The sequence below is a fragment of the Phalacrocorax aristotelis genome, chromosome 1, assembly GCF_949628215.1.
Source record: "Phalacrocorax aristotelis chromosome 1, bGulAri2.1, whole genome shotgun sequence".
In the NCBI taxonomy this organism is placed as follows: domain Eukaryota; kingdom Metazoa; phylum Chordata; class Aves; order Suliformes; family Phalacrocoracidae; genus Phalacrocorax; species Phalacrocorax aristotelis.
In genome coordinates this window covers 133,027,434-133,054,789 of record NC_134276.1, presented here as the reverse complement: position 1 = coordinate 133,054,789, position 27,356 = coordinate 133,027,434, and the positions used below count along the sequence as shown (strand labels likewise).

General features: G+C 47.2%; 2 protein-coding genes and 1 long non-coding RNA gene across 4 annotated transcripts in view; 1 reads left to right on the top strand and 2 right to left on the bottom strand.

The window, feature by feature from the left end:
* Positions 1 to 627: 627 nt before the first annotated feature.
* Positions 628 to 9,382, bottom strand: LOC142064569 (uncharacterized). The gene is made up of 4 exons (XR_012663156.1): positions 9,220 to 9,382; positions 8,726 to 8,883; positions 5,451 to 5,625; positions 628 to 708 (listed from the first exon to the last, which is right to left on the bottom strand). It is a non-coding gene; the product is annotated as an uncharacterized LOC142064569 (long non-coding RNA).
* Positions 9,316 to 21,467, top strand: ZYX (zyxin). The gene is made up of 10 exons (XM_075109379.1): positions 9,316 to 9,482; positions 13,092 to 13,352; positions 16,328 to 16,515; positions 17,525 to 17,617; positions 17,908 to 18,414; positions 18,739 to 18,880; positions 18,965 to 19,134; positions 19,295 to 19,473; positions 19,755 to 19,875; positions 20,282 to 21,467. Exons 2-10 carry the CDS (start codon positions 13,103 to 13,105, stop codon positions 20,390 to 20,392), a joined length of 1,761 nt encoding a protein of 586 aa, XP_074965480.1. The 5' UTR covers positions 9,316 to 9,482; positions 13,092 to 13,102; the 3' UTR covers positions 20,393 to 21,467.
* Positions 21,468 to 25,152: 3,685 nt separating this feature from the next.
* Positions 25,153 to 27,356, bottom strand: part of EPHA1 (EPH receptor A1) — a 33,732-nt gene continuing 31,528 nt past the window's right edge. For both annotated transcript variants that reach the window (XM_075108860.1, XM_075108866.1), the window contains 2 exons: positions 27,055 to 27,210; positions 25,153 to 26,176 (listed from right to left, as the gene is read on the bottom strand). In XM_075108860.1, the coding sequence (XP_074964961.1) occupies positions 26,098 to 26,176; positions 27,055 to 27,210 (235 nt within the window). In that variant the 3' untranslated portion in view covers positions 25,153 to 26,097. The remainder of the gene's footprint in view (positions 26,177 to 27,054; positions 27,211 to 27,356) is intronic.

Here is a 27,356-nt window from a genome sequence, read left to right as displayed (position 1 = left end):
TGCTCAAAGCCCTTGTCCAACCTGATGGGCAGTGGCTTGTCCTTACCCAGCGCCTTTAATCTTCAGCCAACCCTGTTCTGTCCACATTTTTGACAGAAAAGCAATTTTAAATGGAATCAAGTCATACATTGATTCAATATATGAGGTTTTTTTCCATATGATTAGCCATCATGACGTTTCAAAAAGTTTCCCACATCTTGCACTCTCACGTGTAGTTAGGCCCAGTCTTATATAGTAAGGCCCTGAAACATAAGGTGCACTTAATGCAAGAGCATGTCTTCTGCATTTTGGGAGCTCTTAACTTTTCTCTGCTTTTACAGAAGGTTGCTCTTCCTTTCTGTCTCCACAAGGCTGGTTTTAATCTGCAGTAGGTAAGAGAACATTTGCCATACTTCCATATTTACTACTTCTTCCTCAGTTTACTGTGAGCTGGAAAAAAGAGTTGGAACAATTGCAGATGAGAAGAGTTCTTGTCTCATGGCCTCTCAAATCAGATAAATAATTGGTATGTTTAGGAGAGCGGAATTTTTCAGGCACAGAGCACCAACCATAACTTGAAATTCCATTCCTTGCTTGGAGGTGCAGGGATTCAGAGAACAATTTTTGAGTCAAGAGCAAACACAAATGGAGACTCTAGGACTCTGGTATGATCTGGTAAGAGAGCAAAGCAGATTGGATGCAGTACCGTAGGCTCCTCATCAGTGTAAGCTGAAAGACAAAATTAATTCTTAGTCTAACAAGGCAGGTCATTCCAGCCTCAAAACCAAGCCAGAGCCTGAGAATATGGGGCATGGAAGAGTCAAAAAGAGTCTATGGTTTAGTGTCTCTTTAATCTTAATCATAAGCTAAGGTCATTAAGTCGAATTTAGGCTTTTGGCACCCAAGGGCTGATATCTGTCTGCAGTGATATCAAGTCTTGAGGAGCTAAAGGCAATGAACAGCATCAACCAGACCAGACCTTCATCCGTATTCTTCAAAGCATTCCTCTCAGTACTGACCTGTACCCTTCTCTGTCCCGTTCCTCAAGACAACTCATTTGCAGCATATAGTCTAGCCCCTGTGGAATGCCTCCTTTTGAAACTTAGGAGGGTGTGCTGGTTTTGGCTGAGAAGGGGTTAATTCTCTTCACTGTGGGGGTCAGCTACCTTTCCAGCTTCCCGCGCTCTGCCGCGTGGCGGGGGGGGGTGGGAGGGGCAGGGCCATGGTGGGGGCGGCTGACCCTGACTGGCCAATGGCAGGTTCATTCCGTACCATGTGACACCATGACCAGTATATTGGGGGGGGGGGGGGGGGGGCAGTGGCAGCGCGGAGGCGGCGCGGCGTCGGGTCGGCGGGCGCGGTTCCTTTTGGCGGTTCGTTCCCCCTCTCCCCTCCCTTCCCCCCTCCCCCGGAGCTTTGCGCCTCTCGTTGTTCTCCTTTACATTGCATTTCTACTGTTGTTTCTTTTAATTTTAATTATTAAACTGTTCTTATCCCAACCCACGAGCGTTACCCTTCTGATTCTCTCCCCCATCTACCGGTGGGGCAGCGAGCGAGCGACTGTGTGGAGCTGAGCTGCCGGCTAAACCACGACAGAGGGAATGGATACAAGCAGTATTTGGACCTCTATGCAGACTTCCTCTGTCTTGGATCAGGAGAAAATTGGAACCATTTTACAGCATTGGAGAAATGCGGGCTGTCTGGTGAGTCCCAAAGCAAGTGGACATCTGGAACTGACTGAGGCGGCCCTTTCCCTTTCAGGGATGCTGTGGTTATGTCACCATACACTGCCTGCCTGTGCATTGTTTGGATGTAATATGTGGCTCTTGCACTGTTTTAAATTTACCACACCCACAAATCCACAATCTTTTCTGTTTTACTTCAAAAACATGTTTGCAATACAAACATATCCTTTCTTTGTTATCAGTCTCATTTTTGTTTTATATCCTTAAGATAGAGGCTTGATGACGGCTTTGGGAGGACACAGTTTTGGAGACTGTCGCCATAAAGGCCAAACAAACAGGAAGCAAAAGGATTACTGCTGGTAGGACACAGCAATTCTTTTCATGACATTGCATGCTGTGTACCAAGGTGCTGGGAAGAAAGCTGTTGGTGGGAGGCCCAGAAAAAGCAACACTGATCTAGAGAAATAGCTTTGTAAATATCCCATTTATTTCTTTTGGCAGCAGCAAGTCTAACACTGTCTCTGTAACCATCAGTCACTCTGCAGAAAATGGTTTGATTGGGTTTTCTTCATAACCTAACCCACCCTATTTTCATTAGCAGCCTGACGGTTGGCTTAGTTTCCAGGCATCTTTAACTACCTGCTGCTCCCAACTTTTAGCCAGCACTGTCACAGACATCACTTGGGACTCAGGAATCGCAGGCAAGAAGTATATTTCCATATGAAGCCTGAACACAGATGATCTTCACTGGGATTTCAACTGGCCAAATGCATACCTAAAGTTGTTTACATGAAAACTAAGTGTTTTGGGTAAGGGTAAAGGTTCCAAGTAACTTTTTTCATGAGCCATGGGAGCCAAGGGTCAGGAGGTTTCCCAAGTACCTAGGAGACATAGTCATTGTACTGGCCTTCATCAAGGCAACTGGAGAATGCCTTGGTTGAAGGAAGTGCATCTCCAGAAATGTACATCCACAGCCAAGTTCTTTAATGCAACATCTTGAGCTGTTGCCCAAGCATGTACTACTGACAGGCAGCGATTGTTCACAGTTAATACAGGAAAAGCCCTTTGCATTGTCATAAAGTTGTGGTAATCAACAGATCCAGAATTTAGGCTATGCCTCTGTCATCCCAGCATACCTCTGGAGAACCCAATGTGCAAATTGTCAGTGACTTGGTAATACAAGATCCACTTTCTGAGGACCTCTCCTGCATTTTTAATAATAGCTGTGGCCACTGATCTCTCAGTATCACTATAAAGCTCTGGCAATGGTGGTCTGTAACTGCTACTACCCCATTCTCCACAGTCAGTGGCTTTCACACAGTACTCGATCACATTGCTAGGTATAGAATGAATTTAGCACAAATCTTCACTAAGGCCTGTCACACCCTTACATTTTCAACCTACTGAAAATCATACTCAGCTTGAAAACCAGCTCTCTCCCGTAAGTTGTCACTTGTCACAGACCCCTAGCTGCCACTGAAAGGACAGTGGCTCTGCTGCAAGGCCCTGCTAATTATCCTGACAACCCCATGAAACCGTCAAAGATTTTTGTCTAGTCTGTAATCATCCTCTTATTCATACTGGCAGTAAGTTAAACTAGCAAACATACCAGTAGCTACATGTACTAAACCTAGGAACTGCAGAAAACTTAATATAGCTACACAACCCTTGCTTTTAGAAAGCAAGGGCTTGAGGGGCTACACCTCTTAAAGCTGTACTTACATTGTGTTTTACTGTGCAGCCTGTAGATAACATTTGGCCAAATATTTTTTCAAGCAGACTGTTGGACCATATGCATACTTGGTTTGTTTGTTGCTTTGCTGTAGGGCCTTGGTTCCTTGAACAACCACAGTGTACATGCCAGGTTTTGCTAGGACTCCAGCCTGGAGTTAACCAATTATTTGGCTTTGTGAGGCTCAGAAGAGAGGGTAGTTTGTTTCAGGATCCACACCCTATAGATAATGCAGGTGTGGACTATAGCAGGCTTTATTCTTCCTGACCAGAACAATCTTATTATGTATTCCTAATATACTTGCAAGTCCAACATGGCCTGGCATATGCATTGCACATCTTTACAGGCACACCACAAAATAGAGAATTAGCAGTCTGCAAAGCCTGCCCCTGCTAATTTGGCTATCTCACTTCTTATGCAAAAAAATAGCACTGGGGTAGAAAGGGGCCACATGGGGACCAGAGTGACCAGGATCCTGTCCCAGGTTAATGTTACTGGGAGCGTGGCTCAGCATCTGTGTCCCTCCAGTACTGAGCAGCTGTGCTAGATACTTCTCTGGGAAGCCACCACAGAGCTTCTCTTAAGATGTAGGAGGGGGCTCAGTATGAGACCAAAGCTGCTGAGAACCTGCTTTTTGCCTCTTAGCTTTGTCACAGGGAGGATATGGAAGGAAGAACTCTTTTCCAAGGACACAACACCCTCCCCCTGACACATATACACACTCAAATTAGTCCTGGAACTTTTTGCCAAAATCCCCCAGGACACAACAAGATATGCCCCCAGCTCTGTTGAGTATATACATCTATTTGATTATGCTTATTTACAGAAAGGAGCATGGCTTGTTTGTGCCATGCTTACAAGACTACATTACATAACAAAGAAAGGAGATTTCTACCACAGAAGCATGGTACTTAGGGGTGGAAAGAGCTTGCACCACACATAGGAAATCTTTTAATTAGCAGGCTGAAAGATCTGTTTCTTTGACAGTCAGTTGTGAAGCAATATTTGCACAGAACAGCCAAATATGTCACCGCTTGCCTTGCTGGTGGCAAGGGGTGGGACATATGGTTGAGGAAATGGCAAGGGTACCTTGGAATGTGGAAATGGCTGCTTTCCAAGCCGAATGGGCTCTGATGGCCATCCATACTCAGCCACATACACGGGCATGCCCCAACCACCCATCTGTGCTTCAGCTGCATCCCACTGCCTTTGCCAGGCTCAGCTGACTGCTCAGAGTTTTCCAGAGTTGCAGAACAGCTCATACTCCACCTGGGGGAAGAGATATCCACCAGGACAGCCTGCTTGCTTCCCTCATCCCTCAGGCACAGAGCCCAGCAGCAGTGAGCAGGAGGTGCGGGAAAGCAGTGAGGGGGAGGAAGACTGCCAGTGAGCAAGCCCCAGGAGCCATGGAGCTGCAGGCTAGCCGCACTGCTGAGAAGCAGAGGCAGCAGCTCAGCAGGAAATCTTGGTGGCAGGAGACAAGGAAACAGCAGTGAGGCTGGTAACCCATCTGAGACCTACATCTCCTGTCCAGGAGCCCCTACCATGGCTCTATCTAGGAAAGACCTGCCAGCCCTGCTTGAAATGGAGCTTCTTCACCGGACAGGTAACACCCCAAGCCCCTGCTCCCCTGGCTGCCTGGCCACTCTGATGGCCTGTGACACACTGTCATAACCATGGTCATACCACAGAGATACTTTGCTCCCTCTTATTTGTATGTCACTGAATTGCCTCGCTAAAAAGCATTTCCTGGCACAGCAAGGTTTGGGATTTTTTTTTTTTGTTTACAGCTTATGGTCTATTCTAGTGTTCTAGTCAGGGCAATCTAATTGTATGTGTATGGCTAGAATGGCCTTCTGAAGTATGTGCATATGCATGTGTATCGTGGAATACATTCATAATGGTATTTGAAGACTTGCAATGACACTTTTCAGAGACTGATGAGGTTCCCTGTAGCTGCTATACAGCTCCCCTTCTGGGGAGGGACACTACTGAAGTGTGCTTTGCACAGCAGGCTCAGTTTTGAAAGCAAGCAGCAGAGACACACTAGTTACCTGTCCTGGGTAGTTGGTTGTTCAGGGACTTCTCCAAGAGAATTCATGACCTTTGCAAATAGCATTCCTGACTGCATGCCAGTTTCACAGATCCAGGAGGATGACGAAGCTTGTAAGGGCTGGAGGCTCTGCTGTCCCCAGTACTGTGTTTGGCAACCAGCTGTCAACACACATCCTACAATGGGAATGAGGCATTCCAACTTGAAGCTGCCTTTTGGTCAGGAGAAAGACAGCTCTGCATACATCACGGCATCCACAAAGAGTGGGAGCAGCAGCCATGGCAGGTGTCAACTTATGTCTGACGTAGCACAGAGCACAGCAATTCCTAGGAGAGCCCTTCCAGGGTGCATTACATTCATTGGTCTGTACAGATAAAGACAATTTGCTGCAGGTGGCCCTACCCTGGACAGTACGGGCCTAACCTCATCTGTACCTCTTCGCCAGAGGACCAAAGTGGACCCATTATATATTCCCAACTCTTCCAGTAGGCCCAGACACAGCATTTAATACAGCACAGGGTAAGCTTATGAGTAGCAGCTTAGCATTAATCAATAAAATGTGGTTGGACTACACAGAGGTTATATCATTAAAGAAGTATCACAGATGCAACACAGGTATGACTCAGAACCTTTCATTGGTTAGGAAAACCATGTACTTCTATGCAGTATCACTAATTATTAACTAACTTACGCTGAGATAAAATGGCACTAACTGATCTGCTGATATGGATGGAAATCACAGAATGGTAGGGGTTGGAAGGGACCTCTAGAGATCCCTTCTGTCCAACCCCCCCTGCTTGAGCAGGTACACCTAGAGCAGGGGAATTTCAGGGAAAAATTAGAGATGCAGATGTTTTACAATTTTAACACAACTAAATCATCCTATCCATCATCCAGATTGCTTTCCTCTGACCTTAAACCCATTGTTAACACAAAGATTCCCGTCTGCAACTACCTGAACCCTCTCAAATATAGGTAAGATTTTCTGCCTGACAAGTTTAATGCCCTGTTAGCATCCTGGCAAATAATCCTTCCTTTTGCATTCAAGGACTTTTGTCTTCTCTTACATCTATTTTTATTTTCATTTTATAGGCACTTAACCACTGCTAGCATACACCTCATCTCAGTGCAGTGCATGAATTCGCCACATCACTTCTGTATCACATTGTTCCTTATTTACTCATTGCATTACACAGCTGAATTACCAGTGGAGATTCTTTACATCTGTCTCCATGAAAACTTAGTCTCTCTGAGGTGGGTTCCTTGAACTCTAAGAATTTCTAAGCTTTGATTTGACAGCCAGGCTTGCTTCCTGACACTACTCTTAAAGAAACCCAGCTAGAACTGCATTTTCCAAATCCCTCCAACATCTGCTTTGTAGTCAGCTGTCATTTCACCCATGGTGCAGAATAGCATTCACACCACAATATACTCCAAGATACCAGATTTTTTCATGGCATGGGACAGCCAAAATGATTTATGCAGAGGACTGCTGCTAATTCCAGAAATGGCAAGGTCAAACATGTGTCATCTGGCACAATAAGCTGAGTATATGTGCTGATCCATCACTGTACACAGATAGCTAAACGCCTATTCAGGACTAATGTTTTGCTTCAGCTACTGAGATTGTCTACGGCTGTGTACACCTCAAGGCACTAATTTCAATTTGCAGCAGAAAAAGGTCTACTTTTCCAAGCAAAGAGTTGCATAAAGGAAGGTTGCTAGCATAAGGAGATTCTTATTTTCTTTCCGGAGGAATCAGAACTAACACAGGGAAGTTAGTTCATTGTCATCGCCAGTTACAAAAGCACAAACTTTAAATCCATTATATGTCAAGTATGAAATCAGATTAAAGTTTCCCCCGTGTATTCTAATGTATTTTGGTTTGAGAATTCTAGCTTTCACATGTCCAACCTGCTAAACACTTCTCTGTTTCATATGTGTTTCCTGAAATGAGGAGTTAATCCAAAATATCTAAGAGGGTCTGCTTTTTATATTCCCACTTTGTTTGACCTGCCTTCGTGAACTTTTAACATCACCATATTGGTGAGACAAACATACAAGCATCTGAATTTATGGGGATGTGACCAGAAAGTATGAGAGAGCAGATTTTTTTCATATTCTCTCAGCACTTTTTTAATCTCAGTCTGAGACATTCTTTGTTTTCTCTGGAATCAGGTCTAGCCCAGGGAACAGTGGCAAAGTACTCTGAGGTCAGGCTCACTGTAAGGTGTGCTGTGATATTCCAGAATTTGGTTAGTGATTCCACAGTGAAATCTTCTTAGCTCTGCACCAACATCTCTACCTGTACAAGAGGGAAAAAGATTGTCTGCACTAGAAAAGCAACAGTGTTAGAAGACCCAGCACAGAGATACCTTCCTATATAATTACGTCGTGCATTAGTCAAGGGAGCTAACGGGGCTAATGCTATGCCTACAGAAGCAGCAGTAACTTTGGGATTATTTAGCACCCATAGAAGAGCAACATATCCTAAGCAATTCACAGCTACGGATCAATCGGATCAATAGTTCATCAGTTGCAGCTATGTCAGTAATGGGATGCTCAGTGCTACACATTGCTATGGGTGACATTTTCACATCGTACGTGAAAATGGAAAAACCTTGCAGAGGGCCCAGTTTTTCCAACTGTATCAGCTGGTTAAATAAGAGATGTTACCTCTTTGTACAAACCTTCTTGTAAAATTAAAGATTTGTTTATACTGGATTTCTTAAACCTTGATGAACCTCTTTGCATAGCTCTAATGTGAATGTTTTGCAACTGTGCACACTGGGAGTCTAACTGGTGGTGTTTGCATCTTACTTGCCCACCTGTGAGTAAGTTACCAGTACTAAAAGGTACCTATGTTGATAGGCAAGTCTTAGGAGCAGACAAGCCCCAGATTTCCTGAGCATTGCCAAATACAGTAAATTCCCTGGAGAATTACAACAGTAGGGATATTAACCCCAATATTAAGGCCAAATTCCCAAGTACAATGATTGCACAAAGCACAGGAATTCTGCCTTTATTGGTATCCCCTTTCCCTAAGAGGCTTAGAAGCAAGGAGAAGAAGATAAGATTGGGGTTGAAAATTACATGTTCCATTGTGCCGGGTCAGGCTGTCCCTAGTCTGAACCCCGAGTCAGCACTGGGATAAAAATAACACCCATGTGCAGCACAAGCAAACCAACAAAGCAGTTCAAGTGGCTAAAGAGGGTAGTGTTTGATACAAAACAGTTTAGCGTTTGCCTTGCAGTCAGTACAAGGAGAACAACTCACTTTCTGCACGGTGGAGTCATCTGATGTTTGGTTTAGTTTCCGGAAGACTAGGGAGCGCGAGTCAGATGCTCTCGCAGCTAGTTCGTGCGAGGATGAGGCCAGCAGAGACCCTGACTCACCAGAGCCGCTGAATTTCTTCCTAACGTCCAGCTCAGCGACTAGAAGTGAAATCATGGGCTGAGGGCAGCTCTGGAGTTGAGGGAGATGGCAGGAGCTGGTCTCTGCGGGAGCGGGAGGCAACGAGCGCCCAAGGGGGCCGGACCGGGCGAGGGGCCGCGCTGCGAAGCCCCGCCAAGGCGATAGGAGGGGGCCGGGGGACAACCTCAGCACACGCTTCCTGCTTCGTGACCGCGGGCAGGTAGAGAAGCAACCCCCTCCCCCCGCCCCCTTTGCCCTCCCCGCAAAGCCAGAGGGGGCGCGCACACGACACCAGCCCAGGGCCCCGCCGCCCCAGCGCGCCCCGTCCCCCGGCGGCGCGCGCCTTCCTCTCTTACCTCATTGCCACATTCCCCAGCGAGTGAGCTCAGCTGTTCGCGCAGCCTCTCTCCTTTTATGGTCAAACAACTTTGCCTGGGCGAGGCTTTTTTCGCGAGTTCGTAGGAAGCGCTTAGGGCTCAGCAGCTCCCCCACCTTTCGTTACTGCTGCCTTTCCCGGCTGGCGGGCGGGCGTGCCGGGGCACAGGAGGCCAGCCCCAGCCCCGCGATCGCCAGCCCCAGGGGCGGCATTTCCCCGCTCTCCCGAGCCCTGTCCCCAGAGGTGAGTCTCTTCTTTTTGGCTTAGCGACAACGCTTTTTGCCTGCAGCGCCGGGGCTGGCGCTGAGCGAGGAGGGGTGTGCGCCTGTGCCGGGGGTTGCGGGTTTCCTGCCGCTCCCGGGGGGAGAGTTGCTCGCCTCGTACAAAGCCTCGGTCTCTTTCGGGTGGACTTACGGTTGTGGCTCCTGGGTTTTTTTGCCCTTTGGCCGAAGAGGGGTTGGCGTGTGTGTGAATCTGGTGAATTTTCTTCCCTCACGGTGGAATGGAGGCAGCTAAACGCTCCTGTGTAGTTCCAGCAGTGGGGAAGAAGGAGGGGGTGCTGGCTGGTTTTACTTGGGACAAGCTCTCTTTTGTGTGCGTACGGATGAGTGAGACACCTATGGAGCCTTTTTCCAGATGTGCTTGAGAGAGAGGAATCTGGGACTCTTTGTGCCTGAAATTTGTTTAATTTATGAGTTTCTGTCTCTCTGGGAGTACCCTGAGAAAGTGAAGACGCAAGTCTTGCAAAGTAGTAGAACTTCCTTACGTTTTAAATACTTTTGCATAGCTTTTTGGAGTTTTTCTCCCCCACCCCCTCCCGCACAGGAAGGAGGAGGCAAGCCCGGCATATGTGGGAGAAGTTTGTAGCTCTGAATGCCCCCCTCCCCCAGCCAGGTTTTTTTAAGGCTCTACCTTGCATAGCTGATGGGACTTTGCTCTCTTCGAAGCTTTGTAACTTCGGGCCGGGCTGGGAGAACTTTCTGGAATTAGTCTGTATGAGAGGATGAAAATAGGCATAACTCCTAGTTCTGTTTAATCTGTTCACCTCGTATTCTGTATTTTTGTTGTAGTTCTCCTTCTGACCCCTCTCAGTTGGGGGGATGTTGGCGAATAGGGGAAGTGCAGATGTGGTGTGTCAGACCACAGTGCTGGGCTAGCTTTTACGGGGGCTCCCTTGAATCTGGAGACAGACTGCTTTGTACCGGGAGAGGTGAAATATACTCAGCTCTCTGCTTCCTCAGGTTCCTCCTCCTTTTGCTACCCCAGGAAAGGAGCTGAGATTCTGAAAGGGATGTCTTGGGGTCAAAGAACTGAAAGCTGTCTTGGTGCATAAGAGGTGGCAGACCCACCATGGGACCTTCTGGGAGGTGATCCTGCTGCTGAGGGAGGCATCGCTTGGTTCTGTCCTGCTTCTTGCTCTCTGTTAGAGGGAAACAATGCATGAGGCAACTAAGTATCCTAGCTGTGTCCTTTGGGGCCATCTTTCTTCATAGCTCCACTTGAGTCATCTTAAATGCTGTTACAGCAGGCAGAAAAATCTCTTCCCTCAGGAAAAATGTGAGGACGAGAAGGATTTGAGATTAGGTCTGCTGGTGTGACACTCCCTCTCCAATAGCTTTTACAAACAGCGCCACAGGACTCGCATATGCTTCATATTTCTGGTAAGGCTTAGATGGTATTGGCAATGCTGCAGGGCTGGGGGGTGACTCTCTGCAAGGCCAGCCTTTCTCAGCCTGTTTGGTCTGTGTGGGTGTGGACTGATACACGGAAGTGAGGATGAGCAGGGGCAGCTGCTGGACAGAGACAGCTCTCAGCAGGAAGGGCCTTAAGTGTGACATAGCATACTGGGAAATGGGATGCTTTGGGTTAAGGGAGATGGAAGCTGCTGGTAGCAAAGCCAGCACTTTTTTGTGAAGCGGCTGATGTCCTAAGACTGCCTCTGTGTTGAGTAACTCTGGTAATGATCATGATCACAAGGGATGTTGTCACTGGTGTTCTGCTTATAATGCTGTCAATTCTGGTAAAACTACTACCAAGTGGTTCATTACATCATAGTGAAACAGTGGAGCACAAAGCAGAAATCTCTAGAGAAGGCTGGAGGTCTTTTTAATAGCTTCTGTAGCACAGTGGGAAGCTGCAGACTGGAGGGAGTTCATCAGTCCCTTCTGACTTCCAAGTCTGTTGACCCCTAGAAGTCTGAGGGATTGAGGACAGACCTTGCTAATTACTCTTCTGCCTTGGCCTTTTTGCATGCTGGATCATGTGGGAGATGCTCAGCACAGCTTTTTTGGCTGCCACATACTGTTGCAGCCCCTTCTTCATTCTGAAAAGCCCAGAAGAGTTTGTCAAAGTGCATACAACTCATCAGCCCTGCACCAAGGGAACAAAAAATGCAGCAGAATGGACTTAACGTTTGTCTATGTTGTCACACGCTTGTGACCTAGGGAACCTGTTACAGCTTACTATGTCGTGCCATACTGCACTGAATCGTGGGAGCACTTAGAAAGGGGCACGTGGGTCTTATCAGCAGTTATGGGTGAATTAGTTGTGGGTGGATGTTTGTGGCACCAGGGCTGTCTGTTCCAGCAGCTGTTATTGTCCATGTGAGAGAGGCCAGCAGTGTGGAAGGACACTGATTTGAACATGCCAACTTGAAATGCTGGCACAGAGCCCCTGTGCTGGCAGAAACACTATTGTGCTGGGGTGTTAGGAGGTCTACAGGCATGCCAGGCTTCGCAACAAAGCATCTGGCTTCATGGAGGTTTCTAGCACGGACAAGATTTCTGGCCTGGATTGCAGGACTGAGGGAGTCCTAGAAATGCGGCTCTCATGACACCTGCGTTCCTGAAACAGCCGTCTTGGCGGGGCTGTTCGAGTCTGGTGGTGGAAAGGAGTGAGGGGAGAGAGAGGGTTCGTATGCCCGCGTGCTGCAAGCGGGGTGCTTGCCCCCCTCCCACGCCACAGGCTGTCCTTGCGCAGGGCAGGACCGCGGCTGCGCTGCCCGGAGGCCGGGAGCCCCGGCTGAGCTGCAGCGGTGCTGACAGCTCCCCTGGCAGCCCGAAGGGGCGGTGAGGGGCGGCGGGGGGCGTCCGAGGAGCGCTTCCTGGCGGGGGCGGAGCGGGCGCCGGCGCAGCGGCGAGGGGCGGCGGGAGCCGCTGTCACCCTCGCCGGGGACAGGAAGGAGAGAAAGCGGAGGCGAGATCCGGAGAGCAGGGGGCTCCGCCCGGCTATGTGACACCTGGGAGCTCCGCACCCGCCCTCTTGTTCTGCCTCTGCAGCAGCTGCCCTGCGCTCCTCCGGCATGCAGGGGTCTGGAGGTAAAGGATGGGAGATGCAGGGGATGTGCCAGGTTTGAGGGAGTGAAGCTGGACATTACTGGGGCTGTCATAGGCTGAGGTCAGGAGGAACCGGCTAGCATTATCGGGTAAGTTGGGGAGAGGAAATGCTAATTCCAGTTCTGGGAAAGAATGTATGGGGGGGCATCCTCCATAGTGTCTGGGGGGCTGGGTGTGCTCAGTGGATAATGCTCGTTCTGGTGTCCTCTCCAGCGTTCGTGCATGCAGGGTTCTCGTGCAGCAGAGAGCTGGGTTTTCTCTGTGGCAGGAACCCCTTGGCAGTTAATGCCATACTGAGTTGAGATGGTGAAGCGTGCATATTTGAGCTGCCTGCATTTTCTGTTCCTCCTTTTTCCTGTGCTGATCCTGGAAGTGCTCTGCGCTCTACTCAGGCACCTCAGCTGCTGGCCGGACTTAAACTCCTGTATCCCTCAGTTTCACATGTTTCTCTCGATTAATTTCCACTCTGGCCCAAGGCTGACTTCATACAGGTTTCCTCCCTCTTCTGTCCTGCCAGGTGCTGAGAAGATGGCCTCCCCAGGTGCCCCAGGGACCCGCATGACATCCACAGTCAGTATCAACATTTCTACCCCTTCCTTCTACAACCCGCAGAAGAAGTTTGCACCTGTGGTCGCCCCTAAACCCAAGGTGAACCCCTTCAAGGCTGGGGGTGTGTCAGAGTCGTCGCTGCCCCCACCTCCTGGAGCTGGAGCCCAGCGTGCTCAGATGGGGAAGGTGGGGGAGATTCCATCAGCATCTATGTCCCTGTTGGCAGACGGTAGGTGAGGGCTGGTGTCAAATGTGAATACGCATTTCTAAATTCTCGGGGTGGGACATCTGTAATGGGTGCTTGCATGAGAACAAGGCCATAACTGCTATAAGTGAAGGATACTTTTGCTGTAGAGGCTGGCAGGTTCCAGAATGAAATACTACATATTTTGAGATCCCTTTATTATTGTTTTATCTCTGTTAGGAAAGGAGACAGGAAGGCAATCCTGCATGGCACTGATGCTGGAGGAATGCAATGGATTTTTCATAGTATTCCCTGAATGCGTGATTGTGTAACTGCAGTCAGTTTCTGGCCAGCATGTCTGAGAGCAAGTATGTTGCAGGGAAGTTGACTGTGATGGTGATGAATCATGCAGTTCTTGTTGCTTCATCTCAGCTCAACTTGGTAGTTTCTCACTGTGGAGATCGTTTTTGTGGACTCTGCAATTGCCATCTTTGCTGCTGGAGATGGGGAGAAAGAAATAATTGCGTTAAAAAATGGTGGAAGAAACAGGAAGTGAGACTTAGAGTTTGTATGGCTTGTAGAGTTTTATACTTTTTCCTAGTGGTTTGGGTTGGGTGTGTTTTCCTGTGTAGAGTGACTTGCTTTAGTGTGGTTTTCTCTTTTTTTTTTTTTTTTAATTTTATTTCCTGTGGTGATGGGGTGGTTTTTTGTTTTGTTTTTGGTTGGTTGGATTTGTGTCCTCTAAGGAGCAGAAGGTTCCTGGTTGTGTGGCTCCCTAGTTGGAATTGATCAGCATGGGGCCACTGGAAATTTCCCTAGGGACCTCTTGCTAATGTTTGATGCTGCATATTACCCCAAGACTCTATAAGGGTGCACCTCAGTCAGGACACGTGTTCAGATAATTCTAGCTTCTGTTTTAAACTCCTTTCCTTTCACTGTCTAGCATAGACTGTGCAACACTGTTTTCTAGGTTAGCGTGCTAAATTAGTGGGCAGCTGACCTGATGGTAGAAAGGCTGGTCCTATGCTCAGAGGAAAGAAATTATTAAGCCATTTTTTCCATTTCTCAAGTCACAAGGCCCTCGGCATGTTGGTGCTTCTGTCTGCTAGAATTGTACCAGTTAACTCTGGTGACCTTTTTCTAACACGTTGTTGGCCGGAATCTTGTGCCTGTTACGATTTTCTGTTATAGTTGTGTGGATTGGGATATGTCTGTCAGAAGGTCTCAGACTGGCACAAATACATTACCTGAAGTACAAAAATAGACAGATGTATGTTAAAAATTCTTTCTCGATACACTGTGTAAGTGGAGGATTGGGTGTTATTTGCTCCACTTTTACCCCCCTTATAAAGCTTATTATGGAGGAAATAACTTGACAGAAAGATTAGCAAAAGAACCATTAGGCTTAAGATGCTGTGTCACCATTGGGTGAGGGCTGCTAGTAAGACTTCTGAAGTACAGATGAACACCAAAACTCAGTCATGAGAGAAATGCATCTGATTAGATCCTTCTCTGATGCATCTCTTCAAACCTTCTCTCCCTTTCCTATACAGTCTCCAAACAAATAGTAGTGTAACATAAAGCCATAGCAATTGGTCTCTTTGTCTTAAATGACAGGATGGCTAAGTTAGTATTGCTGTGGGAATGTTATATTTAGTATTGATTATTCTACAAATCCAATATAGTAACCTTGTGGGGAGCTTTTTTGTTTGTATGAATAATTCATAAAGCAGGCTTCAATGCATCTGAAACAATGTGACAGGGCTTTGTTTCTGTAATATTCTTTATCATTTCAGTAAATCAAAAAGCAAGCATATACAAACTTGATCCCAAACTGTAGTTTCAAAGAAAAAATACTAGTCTAATATTAATTCCCTCCTCAAGCAGAATTTCTGTGGTACAAGAAGTCTTGAAAGAGGTGCTGCATACCAGTGCAGTTTATGCATTCCACTGGCTAATAAGATTTCACCTTTATTTTCTGAAAGGGAAGTATCATCTCCCTTAGGTTACAGATGAGAGGTCCTTATAAAGTCTGTCAACAACAGCTGGATATAATGATGACACAATTCGATTACTGCTGTGAAGTAGCACATGGTGTCTACTTTCACCCTACTGCTGGGTGGGGCTAGGCAGGAAGACAGGTGGGTGTCCAGAAGAAGAGATGTGGAAGTTAAGTCTCCTTGTCTTCAGTGTTCTTTGCTGTTTGGATGACAAGAGGATAACATCTCCCATACACGGTGAAGGGAGAAGGATTCTCATTTATTTGACTGCATTGTAGTAGAAAACGTCTCCTTTTGTCTGTTCCACATCTTTGGCAAATATGAATAGGTGGAAGCAATGGGGTTTTACTCTAGGAAATCGAGGCACTCTGGTGCTTTTCAGCCTGCTTTATAAGGGTTCTAGAAAATTTCTCGTGTCCTAATCTGTATCGGGTATGGGGAAATTTTAGCCTCAAAAAAGAAAGCAGTTTTCATTTCCCAGAAAAAGAAAGCCATTTCAGAGATTCCTCATATGCATAAGAGATAGTTGGTCTGACTTGCCTTTTTTACCCCCCCTACTTGTTTATTGTAGTGCTTGCTAGCAAGCTGTGAGGTGCCAGCTTATTTTCCTGTAATTATGTAGGCTCTTCAGGATCCTGGGTTGTCTGCTGGCATTCCTTCTAATGCTGCTCTGTATTCAGCGATCTGAGCCAATTAATGGCGAGAGGAGCATGTGCTAGGGACTAAAGAATGAGAGAAGGAGTGGGGAAAAGGGCATAGTAAGACATGTTTCCCAATTATGCAATAACTGTTCCCAGTGACTAATTACAGTAGCTACTGAGGGAAGTTTATATGATGGCAAAAACCTTTGGACAAGGTGAAAGCCAGCCTGTGGAGTTCAGCTGTCCTTGATGGGTGCTGGGGTCCCCTGGGTACTGGGGAACTACTTGCTGTAATACCTTCAAGACCCTCCTTGGAGTTTGTACTGGCTAAGAGTAAGAAATGATCCTTGCATGCTTTTATTCTCATTCTTCCCCATAGAGCTGCCACTTCCACCTCCTCCCCCACCTGGAGAGGAAGCAAGTTTCTCCTCAAACTGTGCTTTTCCCCCACCCCCACCACCTTTTGAAGAGCCTTTTCCACCAGCCCCAGAAGAAGTCTTTCCTTCTCCTCCTCCTCCTCCACCATTGTTTGACGAAGGACCTGTGAGCAAGGTGCCTGCCCCACAGGTGAGTGAGGTCAAGGGAAGCATAGTTTCTTGTGATGCTTTGTGAGTTGGGACAGCTTCTTGTTACTCTCTGAACTCAGCAGCAGGAAGCCCTGAGACCTCAGAAAGCAGAAAATGCTGCCACCCCGTGGACCAACATAGGTTAGGGTCAACTGGCCAGGCTACAGCTCAGCAGACGAAAGACTTGGGGTTTCTGGTGGACAGTGAGTTGAATGTGAGCCAGCAACAAAGGCCAACCACGTGCTGGGCTGCATTCATGAGAGTGTAGTCAGCAGGAGAAGGACAGTGATTATTTGTGTCTCTTCAGTGCTAGTGAGGCTGCATCTTGGAGGACTGTTTCGAGTTGGACTCCCCAATTCAGTAACCCCAGAGGAATACTGAAATAGATGCAGTTCAGCAAAGGGTTATAGTGATCACCAGGGGTCAGTGCATGTGATGCGAGAGCTAGGTTTGCTCAGCCTGCAGAAGAGAAGGCCAAGGCAGGGATCTAAAGCAGTCTGCAATACCTAAAGGAGGGCTGGAGAGAAGACAGATTCTTCTTACTGGGGCACAATAAGAGACAATGGACACAGGTTTCAGCAAGGCAAATTACTGTCGGACAGAAGAAAAAGCTGTTTCCCTCCAAGAGTGACTCAACACTGGCATAGGTGCTGTGTAATCTGCATCTCTGGGCATGTTCAGGAATCACCTGGACAAGGCCCTGAACAACCTGGTCTAGCTTGGGAGTTAGCCCTACTGTGAGCAGGGTGTTGGACTAGAGACCTCCAGATGTCTTTTCCCACCTAAATCTGTCTGTGAGTTTCCTTGGGCTGTGCATTTTCCCACTGTTTGTAGACCTTGGAGATTGTGCCCTATTCATCCACGCCAACTTGCTGTCCACTCAAAGCAAGGCGTGGATCTGTACCCCAGTCCAAAGTGTCAAAATCTGCTATTGTAAGGGGATACGCCTTGTTCTCTGGCTATTCCTGTAATGTTCTCTGCTCCCTCTTTCTTCATGGATGGTGGTATAGGTACGTGGCAAGATGAGCAGCATTGATCTTGAGATTGACTCACTGTCTGTAATGATGGATGACATGGAGAAGAATGACCCCTTCAAATCCCGGGTGAGCTCTCCAGAATGTCACAGGTGGAAGGAGAGATGACTGGTTTGCTGAACAGAGGTAGTGAGAAGGGCGGTACTGAAGATTAACATGTCTGGATAAACCATAGTGAGAAAGTGTATGTGAAGGACCAGAAAGAATAGATCTTGCAACTTGTCAGGACTGCTAAATACGTAACAGTGTGGGAACTCAGCATTGTGGGTCTGGGGTAGCTGCTGACTGCTATAGACAGCGTATTTTCTTTTCCACCTTGCTGATAACTGCCTGTTTCTCTCTGTTGCTTCCCTTTACAGATATCTGTGAAATCTACAGGTTCTTTGGAGAAGCCATTGACGCCAAAAGCCCATGTGGAAATACCATCTGCACCCAGAGATACTCCTTATTCCTTTCCTTCCAAGTTCACTCCAAAGCCAAGTGGAAGCTTAGCTTTCAAGCCCCCTGGAGTGGATTTGGCCCCTGCCCCAACCCCATGGGCAGCCCCACAGCAACACAAGGATCCTGTAGCACCAGTCCCTCCACCCCCCTCTCTCCCTGCTCCTCAGACTACCCCTAAATTCACCCCACCCCCTGTTGCTGGCTCTCCTAAGTCTGGGTCCAAATCGGGTCCCAGCATTCCTATGGCTCCCTCAAACTCTACAAGATATCCTACCTCCCTTCAGACACAGTTCACAGCCCCTTCACCTTCAGGTCCCTCCTCTCGTCCACAACCTCCCAATTTTACCTATGCGCAGCAGAGGGAAAGACCCCAAGTGCAGGAGAAGCCACATCCCACAGAACAACCTGCTGCTGCAAAAGACACGGTAAGGGATAGAACCATGGGATCACTACCTCTGGATAGGCACAGCATCACTAGGACTAAAGCTGGAAGAGGAGGAGGGAGGGTCTGTCCCAGGCTAGGGGAAGCGTTACCCATCTGAAAGAGAGATGTAACTAGAGACAGTGGTGGAGAGGGATGGGACTTCCTGTAAAGGTTGAAAGAAGCAAGCACAGTGGATGGCAGATTGTTCCCTAGAGGGAGACAGAGAGGAGAAGTAAAGGTGAGAGAAGTAAGTTTATTAGAGACAGGGTGGGAGGGAGTCTGTCTATATGTGTCCTTTGGGATTGAATGTTTCCTCTTCCTGCAGCATAGACCCGCAGGCTCCAGTGCAGATCAGCCTAGGGGAAATTCCTCTCTCACCATGAAGGAGGTCGAAGAGCTGGAGAAGTTGACCCAGAAACTAATGAAGGATATGGAGTGTCCGCCCCCAGCAGAGGCTGCTACTTCTGGTGCGTTCCTTCAGTGGACAGCAGTAGGATAAAGCCTGTGGTGGGTTTTCCTCTCCCCTAATCCCTTTCTTCTTCCACTGACAGAGCTCTGTGGCTTCTGCCGGAAGCCCCTATCACGAACCCAGCCAGCTGTGAGGGCCCTGGACTGCCTTTTCCATGTGGAATGCTTCACCTGCTTCAAATGTGAGAAGCAGCTGCAGGGGCAGCAGTTCTACAATGTGGATGAGAAGCCCTTCTGTGAGGACTGTTATGCTGTGAGTCACTGGGATGAAAGCTGCTGGAGAGATCTGAGCTTGCTGTGGTTGCTGCTCTCTCTTGCTTTGCCTTCCTCCTTCCATCTTGTATGTCTCTGGTGTAGCCTCCCAGGGGTGATGGATTGGATTAATATGTCCTACTTGTTCCCTTTGGGCTCAGGGCACCTTGGAAAAGTGCAGTGTCTGCAAACAGACCATCACAGACCGGATGCTGAAGGCCACTGGTAACTCATACCATCCCCAGTGCTTCACCTGCGTGATGTGCCATACTGCTCTTGAGGGTGTCTCTTTTATTGTGGACCAGGCCAACCAGCCTCACTGTGTGGATGACTACCACAGGTAGGGAGAGAACAGAGGGTGTGCATGTGGTGTCTGAAAGAAGGCAGATTCCCTCATGCCTGTTTAATTTTGCTGCAAGGTGGGGTTGGGTTGCCCATGTGATCTGTTGGACATGAAGTTAAAAATGAATCAGCAATGTTCTTTGTAGCAATTAAGGTCTTTTCCCACCTAAATTTCTTTGATTATTATTCATCTGCTACTAATACTATTATACATCAGTGAGAAACCTGCACTGAATGCCACTATGGTGGTCATGGCCTCCATATTTTTGTGGGTTGCAGGAAGTATGCGCCACGCTGCTCAGTCTGTAGCGAGCCTATCATGCCAGAGCCTGGAAAGGATGAGACAGTGCGTGTGGTGGCATTGGAGAAAAATTTCCACATGAAATGTTACAAGTGTGAGGTAAGCCTGGTGACCCCGCTCCTCCCATCTTTCCCATTCCCATCACCAGCAACCGGGCACCTTTTGTTGTCTATGCTGACCAAACACTAAGATTGTTTTGAATTAACCTGGAGCATTTTGAAGCAGGTTGAGAAAAAGACTAGGTATTCACGGACCACTGGTCCATGAACAAGGACTTGGGCAGGGCTGTAATACAGCAGCTGTGTATACTGGAGGAACATGCTGGGATCACAGAGGGTCTTGCTCTTCCCTCAAAATAGTATCTCCTGTTAGCACCATCAGAGACAGAGCAGTGGGCTGTGAGCCATTATCCTGATCCAGTGAGGCATTTTTTTATATGCTTCAATGCATTTGCCCTGCTGTAGGCTGTCATTGAACTCCCTCCCTCTTTTCTTTCCCTGTTTAGGACTGTGGGAAGCCCTTGTCCATTGAAGCAGATGAGAATGGGTGCTTTCCACTGGATGGGCACGTGCTGTGTATGAAGTGTCACACTGTTCGTGCCAAAACAGCACGCTGAGGAGCTTGGAGTGGGCATACCCTTGAGACCCCTGCACTCAATACTCTCTCCCTTCCCACCATTGTCCTCTCCTTCTGCCTGACAAGGCAGATTGCTACCAACGGAGACTATGCCAGCACAGTTCTTTACTCATGTAGGACTCACTGCTCCTAGACTTCACTCTGCACACCCACCAAGAAAGGACGACTTCTGTTGCCACTTCCTGGCCACAGCGGCCAATGCAAAATCTCTGTTCCCTTATGACTCTGGAGGAGAAAGATGAGACCTTCACCACCACCTGGTGGAAGTAGCAAGAACGACTGGGTGGCAGGGCTTGGAAGGGCTGAGCATTCTTCTGTTCTATAGAGCCAAGAACAATAATTTGACCTTAGAAGGTGGAAGCCTCCATCTTGGCACCACTTCTGTCTTTGATTTTTTTTTTTTCTGTCTTTTTTCCTTGTGCCACATCATTATCAGGATGTCTTCCTCTGCCTCCTTCCTTGCCCTGAGTTAGAGTGGGTTAGGTAGGACATATTGGGAATCTCGGTTATTGTTGCTGGAAAAAGCTAACCTACTGTAGCTTGTCTGTCTCTAATGGATTTTACTGGCTAACTGCCTTGTCGCTTTTTTTCCTTAGCCAGATTAAACTGGCAATGTTTGGAATCCTACTCTGTTCCTGAGTTTGGAAACTTTTTTATTTTAATCTTTTTTCCCCTCCCCAGAATTATTCATTTCCCAGTGTGGGTTCTGGAAGGCCAGGCTGGGCACCAGAGTAGCAAAGCAGTCCAAAGAATGCATGTTTACAAATAAAGACTGTCATAAAGATGGGCAGCATAAGCACATAGTGAGGAGGTGTCTTTGTGTGTGGATGAGGATTCAGCAGACTCAGGAACATCCCCCTGTCCAGTAGGGATTCTTCCACTGCTGCCAGTGAAAGCTGCAGTGTAATTGCAATGTACTGTCTGGCTTTAAGTGTTAGTGCACTGAGCCCCATTTCCTGGACTAGAAAGTCTCAAACTGAACAAAGATTTTTTTTGAATAAGTACACTGTCCAACCACTGTCTGCATTCAATAAAATGTGGGTTTTTTCCATTAACGTGTCTGCTGTATCTGTTCAACTACCCATGAGAATTGCTGTCTTAAGCAGTGGAGAATGTATGTGTAGTTGCTATTCCACCTAGCCTCCAGAGACTATGGATCTGAAAATAGCCTTTCTTTCTCCACCTCTTGGTCTGCTTTTCAAACTGTCTAGTTTTCTACTTGCCTGTGACTGAAGAGTAGCCCTCATTTAAAGCAGTGGAAGACTGCATTGCAGCACAGCAAGATTGTAGTCTCCTTAATGGTATGACTGGGAGGCAAGTTATTAAAATCCACTTGCGTCAGACTGGAATAAAGTGGTCAATTTGCTTGCTTTGCCTTAACTATCGCTACTCAGGAGGTATTTGTGCTCGATGTTTACAGTTTTAAGCAGGGCACTGTCTTGGTCACTGCAGGTGAAACTCCTGTTTGTGGTAAGCATCAATGATTCCACACTTCAAAGGCATGAACCCTACTCTTGCTCTCTTGCCAATTTTGGGGAAATTAATGACTGACTCTTTGCAAATTGATCCAGTAAATGCTTTGAGCTTTCCTATAGGATGAGCAAAGAAGAAACAAATGGTACATTTGCTTTCTTTTTCTTATCTGAGTTCTTTCTGGTTTGCAGGCATTGTTTTCAGTGATTGTTTCTAGATTATGTGATTAAAAGCTTATGCCCACAAACACCAAGGAGCACAGAGGAGAGAAATAATGAGGGTGGGGGGGAGAAGCACTTTAACCTACCTCTTCCCAGAGCAATCAGAGGGCTATAGCCCTGGTGTCTGGGTATGAAACCTGTCCAACAGAGTCAATGGAAAGGGCTCCCTGGATCACCTTGCTCATTAAGAGTAGGGTAGTCCCTCTGACAGCCTTGGGGTGCAGGGAAAGAGCAGTTGGGGACTGCACTTGTTATGGGATGTGTAGGTGGAGGATCAAAGGCAGGAGAAGGGAGTGATCAAGGAGGGGAAGCAGCATGGGAAAATGGGGGAAAAGGGGCTGGCTGCATGTACACAGTACGCTTGTCTGGCCATGCCCTGTGTGTCAGTGCAGTCTGTCCTGTCTCCTTACTAATCTCTTTTTTTTTCTTTATTTTATTTTTGTTTTCCTGTGTGAAGGGATTCTGTTCAGTGCATGTGGAGGTCTAAGTGCCAGCAACTGGAAATACCTGAGTGTTTGCATATTATATGGGTGTGTATGTCTATATGTAATCACTAGCAAAAATCAAGTCAGAGTAGCTGGTGAGTGGGTAGGGTAAGAGGCTTGAGATCCATGAGTTAGCATTGCTGCAAATCTGGCCAGATGCTGGAAAGACCAGGCTGAGAGCTGGCTGTTGGAGCTCCCAGGAGGTCCAAGCCAACTAGTCTTTGGTCTAGAAGTCAGCTACTGATAAGCCTAGACCAGCTACCAGAGAACAGTTTGCATCTGTGTGTGAGGTGACTGTGAGACCAGGAAATCCTGTGGCCAGCTGCTGGGTAGAGCCAATGCTTAAGGCTAACTACTGGAGGGCTCCCTTGTGTGTGTGTGTGTGCGTGCACAAGGGGGTCTGAGTGCCCTCCACTGGAGTGGGGCTGAAGGTCTCATGTCCTGGTGCCAGTAACAGACCAGCTGAGGCTCCAGATCATGCAGCCAACTACCAGACAGCCAGTCTTAAGACACCAGAGGGATCCATAGTGTATATATATATATATTTCCTGCTAACAGGTTCATCCTGATCAGGCTGTTTGTGCTGTGCTTGCATGACTGCTGTGTTTTCTGCCTCAGGCCAGTCATGTACAGTGTGTGTGTATACATGCATCTATTATATACATGTATATTTTGTGTGCATGAGTGCCTGTTCGGAATACGTGCTCAGGCTTGCTACTGTCTGTACCTGAGGACATGGAACTGAGCAGCTGCTTCTATCAGGACAGCTGATTCAGCACATCATCACAATTGAAGCTGGAAGGGACCTCCCTGCTCAGAGCAGGGCCAACCAGAGCAGGTTACTCAGGAATGTACCCCATCAGTGTTTAATATCTCCAAGGACTAGAACTCCACAACCTCCCTGGGTAGCCAGTTCCAGCGTTTAACAACTGTCACAGTAAGTTTTTTCTTACCTTCAAAGGGATTTTATTATATTTTGATGTGTTCCCACTGCTTCTTCTCCTTTCACTGGCTACCACTGAAGATAATCTGGTTCCCTCTTCTTCACTCCTTCCCATCAGGTGTTTATACACAATGATAAGGGCCGCCCAAACCTTGTCATCTCAAGCCTGAACAGTCCCAGCTGTCGCAGCCTCTCCTCATACGTCAGATACTATAATCCCTTCAAAATCATAGTGGCCTTTCACTGGACTTGCTCCAGTAAGTCCATGTCCTTCATGCTGGGGAGCCCAAAATTGGACACAATGCTTCAGATCTCTGACCAATGCTGAATAGAGAAGAATCAGCTCCCTCCAGCTACTGGCGATGCATTTGCTAATGCAACCTAAATACTGTTGGCCTCCTTTGCTACAAGGGCACATTACTGGCCCAAGCGCTACTTGCTGATCACTGTGACCTGCAAGTCCATTCCTGCAAATCTGCTTTCCAGCCAGTCAGCACCCAGCACATACTGGTGCATGGAGCTATTCCCAGTTGCAGGGCTCTGCCTTTCCCTTTGTTCGCCTTAATGAGTCTCCTCTCTTCCCATCTCTTCTATCCATTAAGGTCCCTCTGAATGGCAGCACAACTGCCTGATGTGTCAACCACTCCCAATTTTCTACCATCTGCAAGGATAGGCTAAAGTTTACATATGTATGACACAAGCTCATAATCTTGTGACAGCCTCACCAGGGCTTATCTTCTAGACGGGCTCTCTGCCATGTAGCAACTTTATTATCTATACTTCACGTTAAAGACACCTATTACTAAGATTGAACTTACTGATACACTAAAAAGACTCACAGTAAGGGCTTATCTTGTCAGCCGTATCTCTTACTACAGTTGCAGTGACCTGAGTAGCCGAGGTGCATGTATACTATGGTTCCTTGTGTACATTCTGCTGCTTCTGATGTTGACTAGAAACCAGCCTTCTTGCTTTAAGTTGCAGTTATTTAGATCTCTGCTTCTTAACCCTTCTGTCATTTATGGTTAAGCAAGACCTTCCCAGGAGCAGGAGTGCTAATTCATAGCCTTAAGAATTTTGAGCATTATACAATTGTGGAAACACTGATAGCCATCTACAGCAAGTAACTGACTGCTGAATGGCTAACACTGACCTTCTTCACCTACCTAGACTTAAGCACTGAAAAATAAATCTTGAGGTGGCTACTCTTCCCAGGTAGAATAAAGTCAGGATTATCAGCGTGAGACTTCCTGCCCCCCCACTCCCACAGAACAGGACAGCCTATTCTGCAGAAGGTGGTACTACTTATATATATTTCATCAAACTACAGCAGTAGCTTCTAATGCTTCTCATGGTTTAGGAGTAAAGATGGACTTGGCTAATGGATGGATACAGCTGTAAATGGGTTTAGAGAAAAAAGTCTGAAGTGACCAGCTGCATATGTAGTCTTTAATCCTAATGCATCTGCATTTCCACATTGAAACTGCAATTAAATGGACAAAGGCCATTGGCTGAAACAACTAAACATGTATGTAAGGACCTTGCTAGAACTTATAATATATGCTACAGTAAAGGTCCTAATCATATTTGAAATAAGCCAAAGAACTCCAACACAGCCTGCTCTGCTACAGGTTTATTTACAAAATATTATTTACAGTCTATAATTGTCTTGAGCTCTTATAAATAATATTTCCTCCACAGAGAAGGAATAAGACAGACCACCTACACAATTTTCTGTTACAAATACCCTATCCAGCCAAACAAGACTATTCTCTCTTTTAAAAAGGGGCAGAGAAAAATGGTTATCTAGAGGGTTTTGTGCCCATGGCACAAGTAAAGGTATTAAGCAGGTTGGAGAGAGGTAAGTCTCCCCACTGATGTGTGCATGTGCAAAACAGCAACATGCTGAGATTACATGATCACACAAGTTACAACCGGGTGTGCTGCTACTCGCAACTTCTCCAAAGAAAGAAGTACACCATGAGCTGGTGTTTAAGGCAAGAATAGCTGAATTTTAAAAAATATATCCCTTACCAGCAGTCTTGTGAAAGACTGAATAGTTTGTTCCTGTTGTAATATAAGGAAGTCAGAAGGCTGCTGAAATGAGAAGGGATGTATGCCGGGATCTCTACATGTCTGTGTCCTTGTGCATGTTCCCTGAAGGTCCTAATCTATCTGAAATCTCATCTCCAATCTTAAAACATTATCAACCGTCCCCAGCCTGCTTTGTACATATCCTTATGTTTCCATGTGATATACTGAGTGTCTGAAACTCCAGTATGCGGACAACAGTGATTACTTAGTGCTGCACAGAATGGACTACAGAAGACAGGGATGACAACAGTTTCTAAGACCAGTGCTCTGAAACCTATTGATGGCTGCTGCAGAGCTAAGGCAAGGGGGAACAGAAATGAGAGCAGGTGGTGTTGCCTCATGAGCCTTTTCAGTTCTGGTTTGTTTTGCTTGTCCCAGTCACTCATTTGGAAACAATTGCCATAGGAATGATTCCAAGTGATATCTGGTAAGAATGGGCATTTGACAAGCTTAAGAGACCAACGACTGATCACTCCTTAAAGCCTTGGATGCTACACAGTATCCTCTTCTGGTGGCCTGGAAGTGACACTCCCATCTGTTTCAAGTCCCTGAAGGAAACGGGAAAAGAAAGGAAAAAATTAGTCGCTGTTCTTGTTCCTTGGGGACTGGGATGTGGGTAGGGGCAGAAACAATTACCAAGCATTAGTTCAGAAAGCTTCCTTTCCCTCAGTGCCACCTACTACACCCACCCTCCTCTAGAGGGAAGAAACTTCTAGATGTTCCTGCCCTTCCCTGGCTACCTCTGCCCACCCAGTCAACTAGCTTCTTCCACCTTGTGACTAGGCCTATGCTCCCATTAAATCAGGACTGTGGCCACATCAGCTTGTGATATGGGCCATGTCTCAAGTCCTTAGCAGGTCTGTCCCTGCACTGTGCCTGCTCATTTGTTTTATGTAACTGCTCTGGAACTGGCTATACAACCCCAACCCTACAACAGAACATGCCTGTGTTGGTAAAGCATCTGACCCGAGTCTTTCTATGGAGCCCAGGACTTTGCTTTATGACAGAACAGTGCCTGGTTGATGCAGGAGGAATATCACTAGCCCACCTGGAGTTCAAGGCAAGAAAATTCTCCTATAAAGTCCTTCAAGGGTGGGGAGGGGGGCAGGTTAGAGAGCTGTCTGCTACCTATTGTTTCCCCTTGCTATTTGTGTCTGGTGTGAGTTCAGAGCAGCTCAGGCCCCTGAAGAGCCTCAAGCATAGACAGTCAGGGAATTATTAGCACAGTTTTCACAGATCCTAGTTCTTCTGAGCTGATTCTTCCCTTTTAGGGAAAGAAGCCAGGCCACTTCCACTTAACTATGTAGAGAAGGATGGAGAGAAGCCTTCGAAGTAAATATCAGTGCCTCTTCAGATAGCACAGGGACAGACACGGCTATTTGTAGCATTGCCTGGGGTGCCTTGTGGGAGCTTAGCCTGCCCTTACTCAGCAGTGAGCTCCAGAATGGACTCCATGGTGTCCAGGCCAGCAGTGCGAAAGTTGGAGATGTAGCGCTTCATGCGAATGGATTCCAGCCACTCAGGGATAGATCGATAGGGGATCCCATCAGATCCACTGCAGCTGGGGAGCCGGAGCGTTACCCTAAGGACAGATAAAACCCTTATTAGCCAGGCAGCTACCTTAAATGGCCAGTACAATGAGACAGTAGCTAAAGGGCAAGCACCTTCTGCCAGATCTAGGCCAACTTATCTGCTCTCTGCACAGTGAGGTCAGACTGCCCAGGCCAA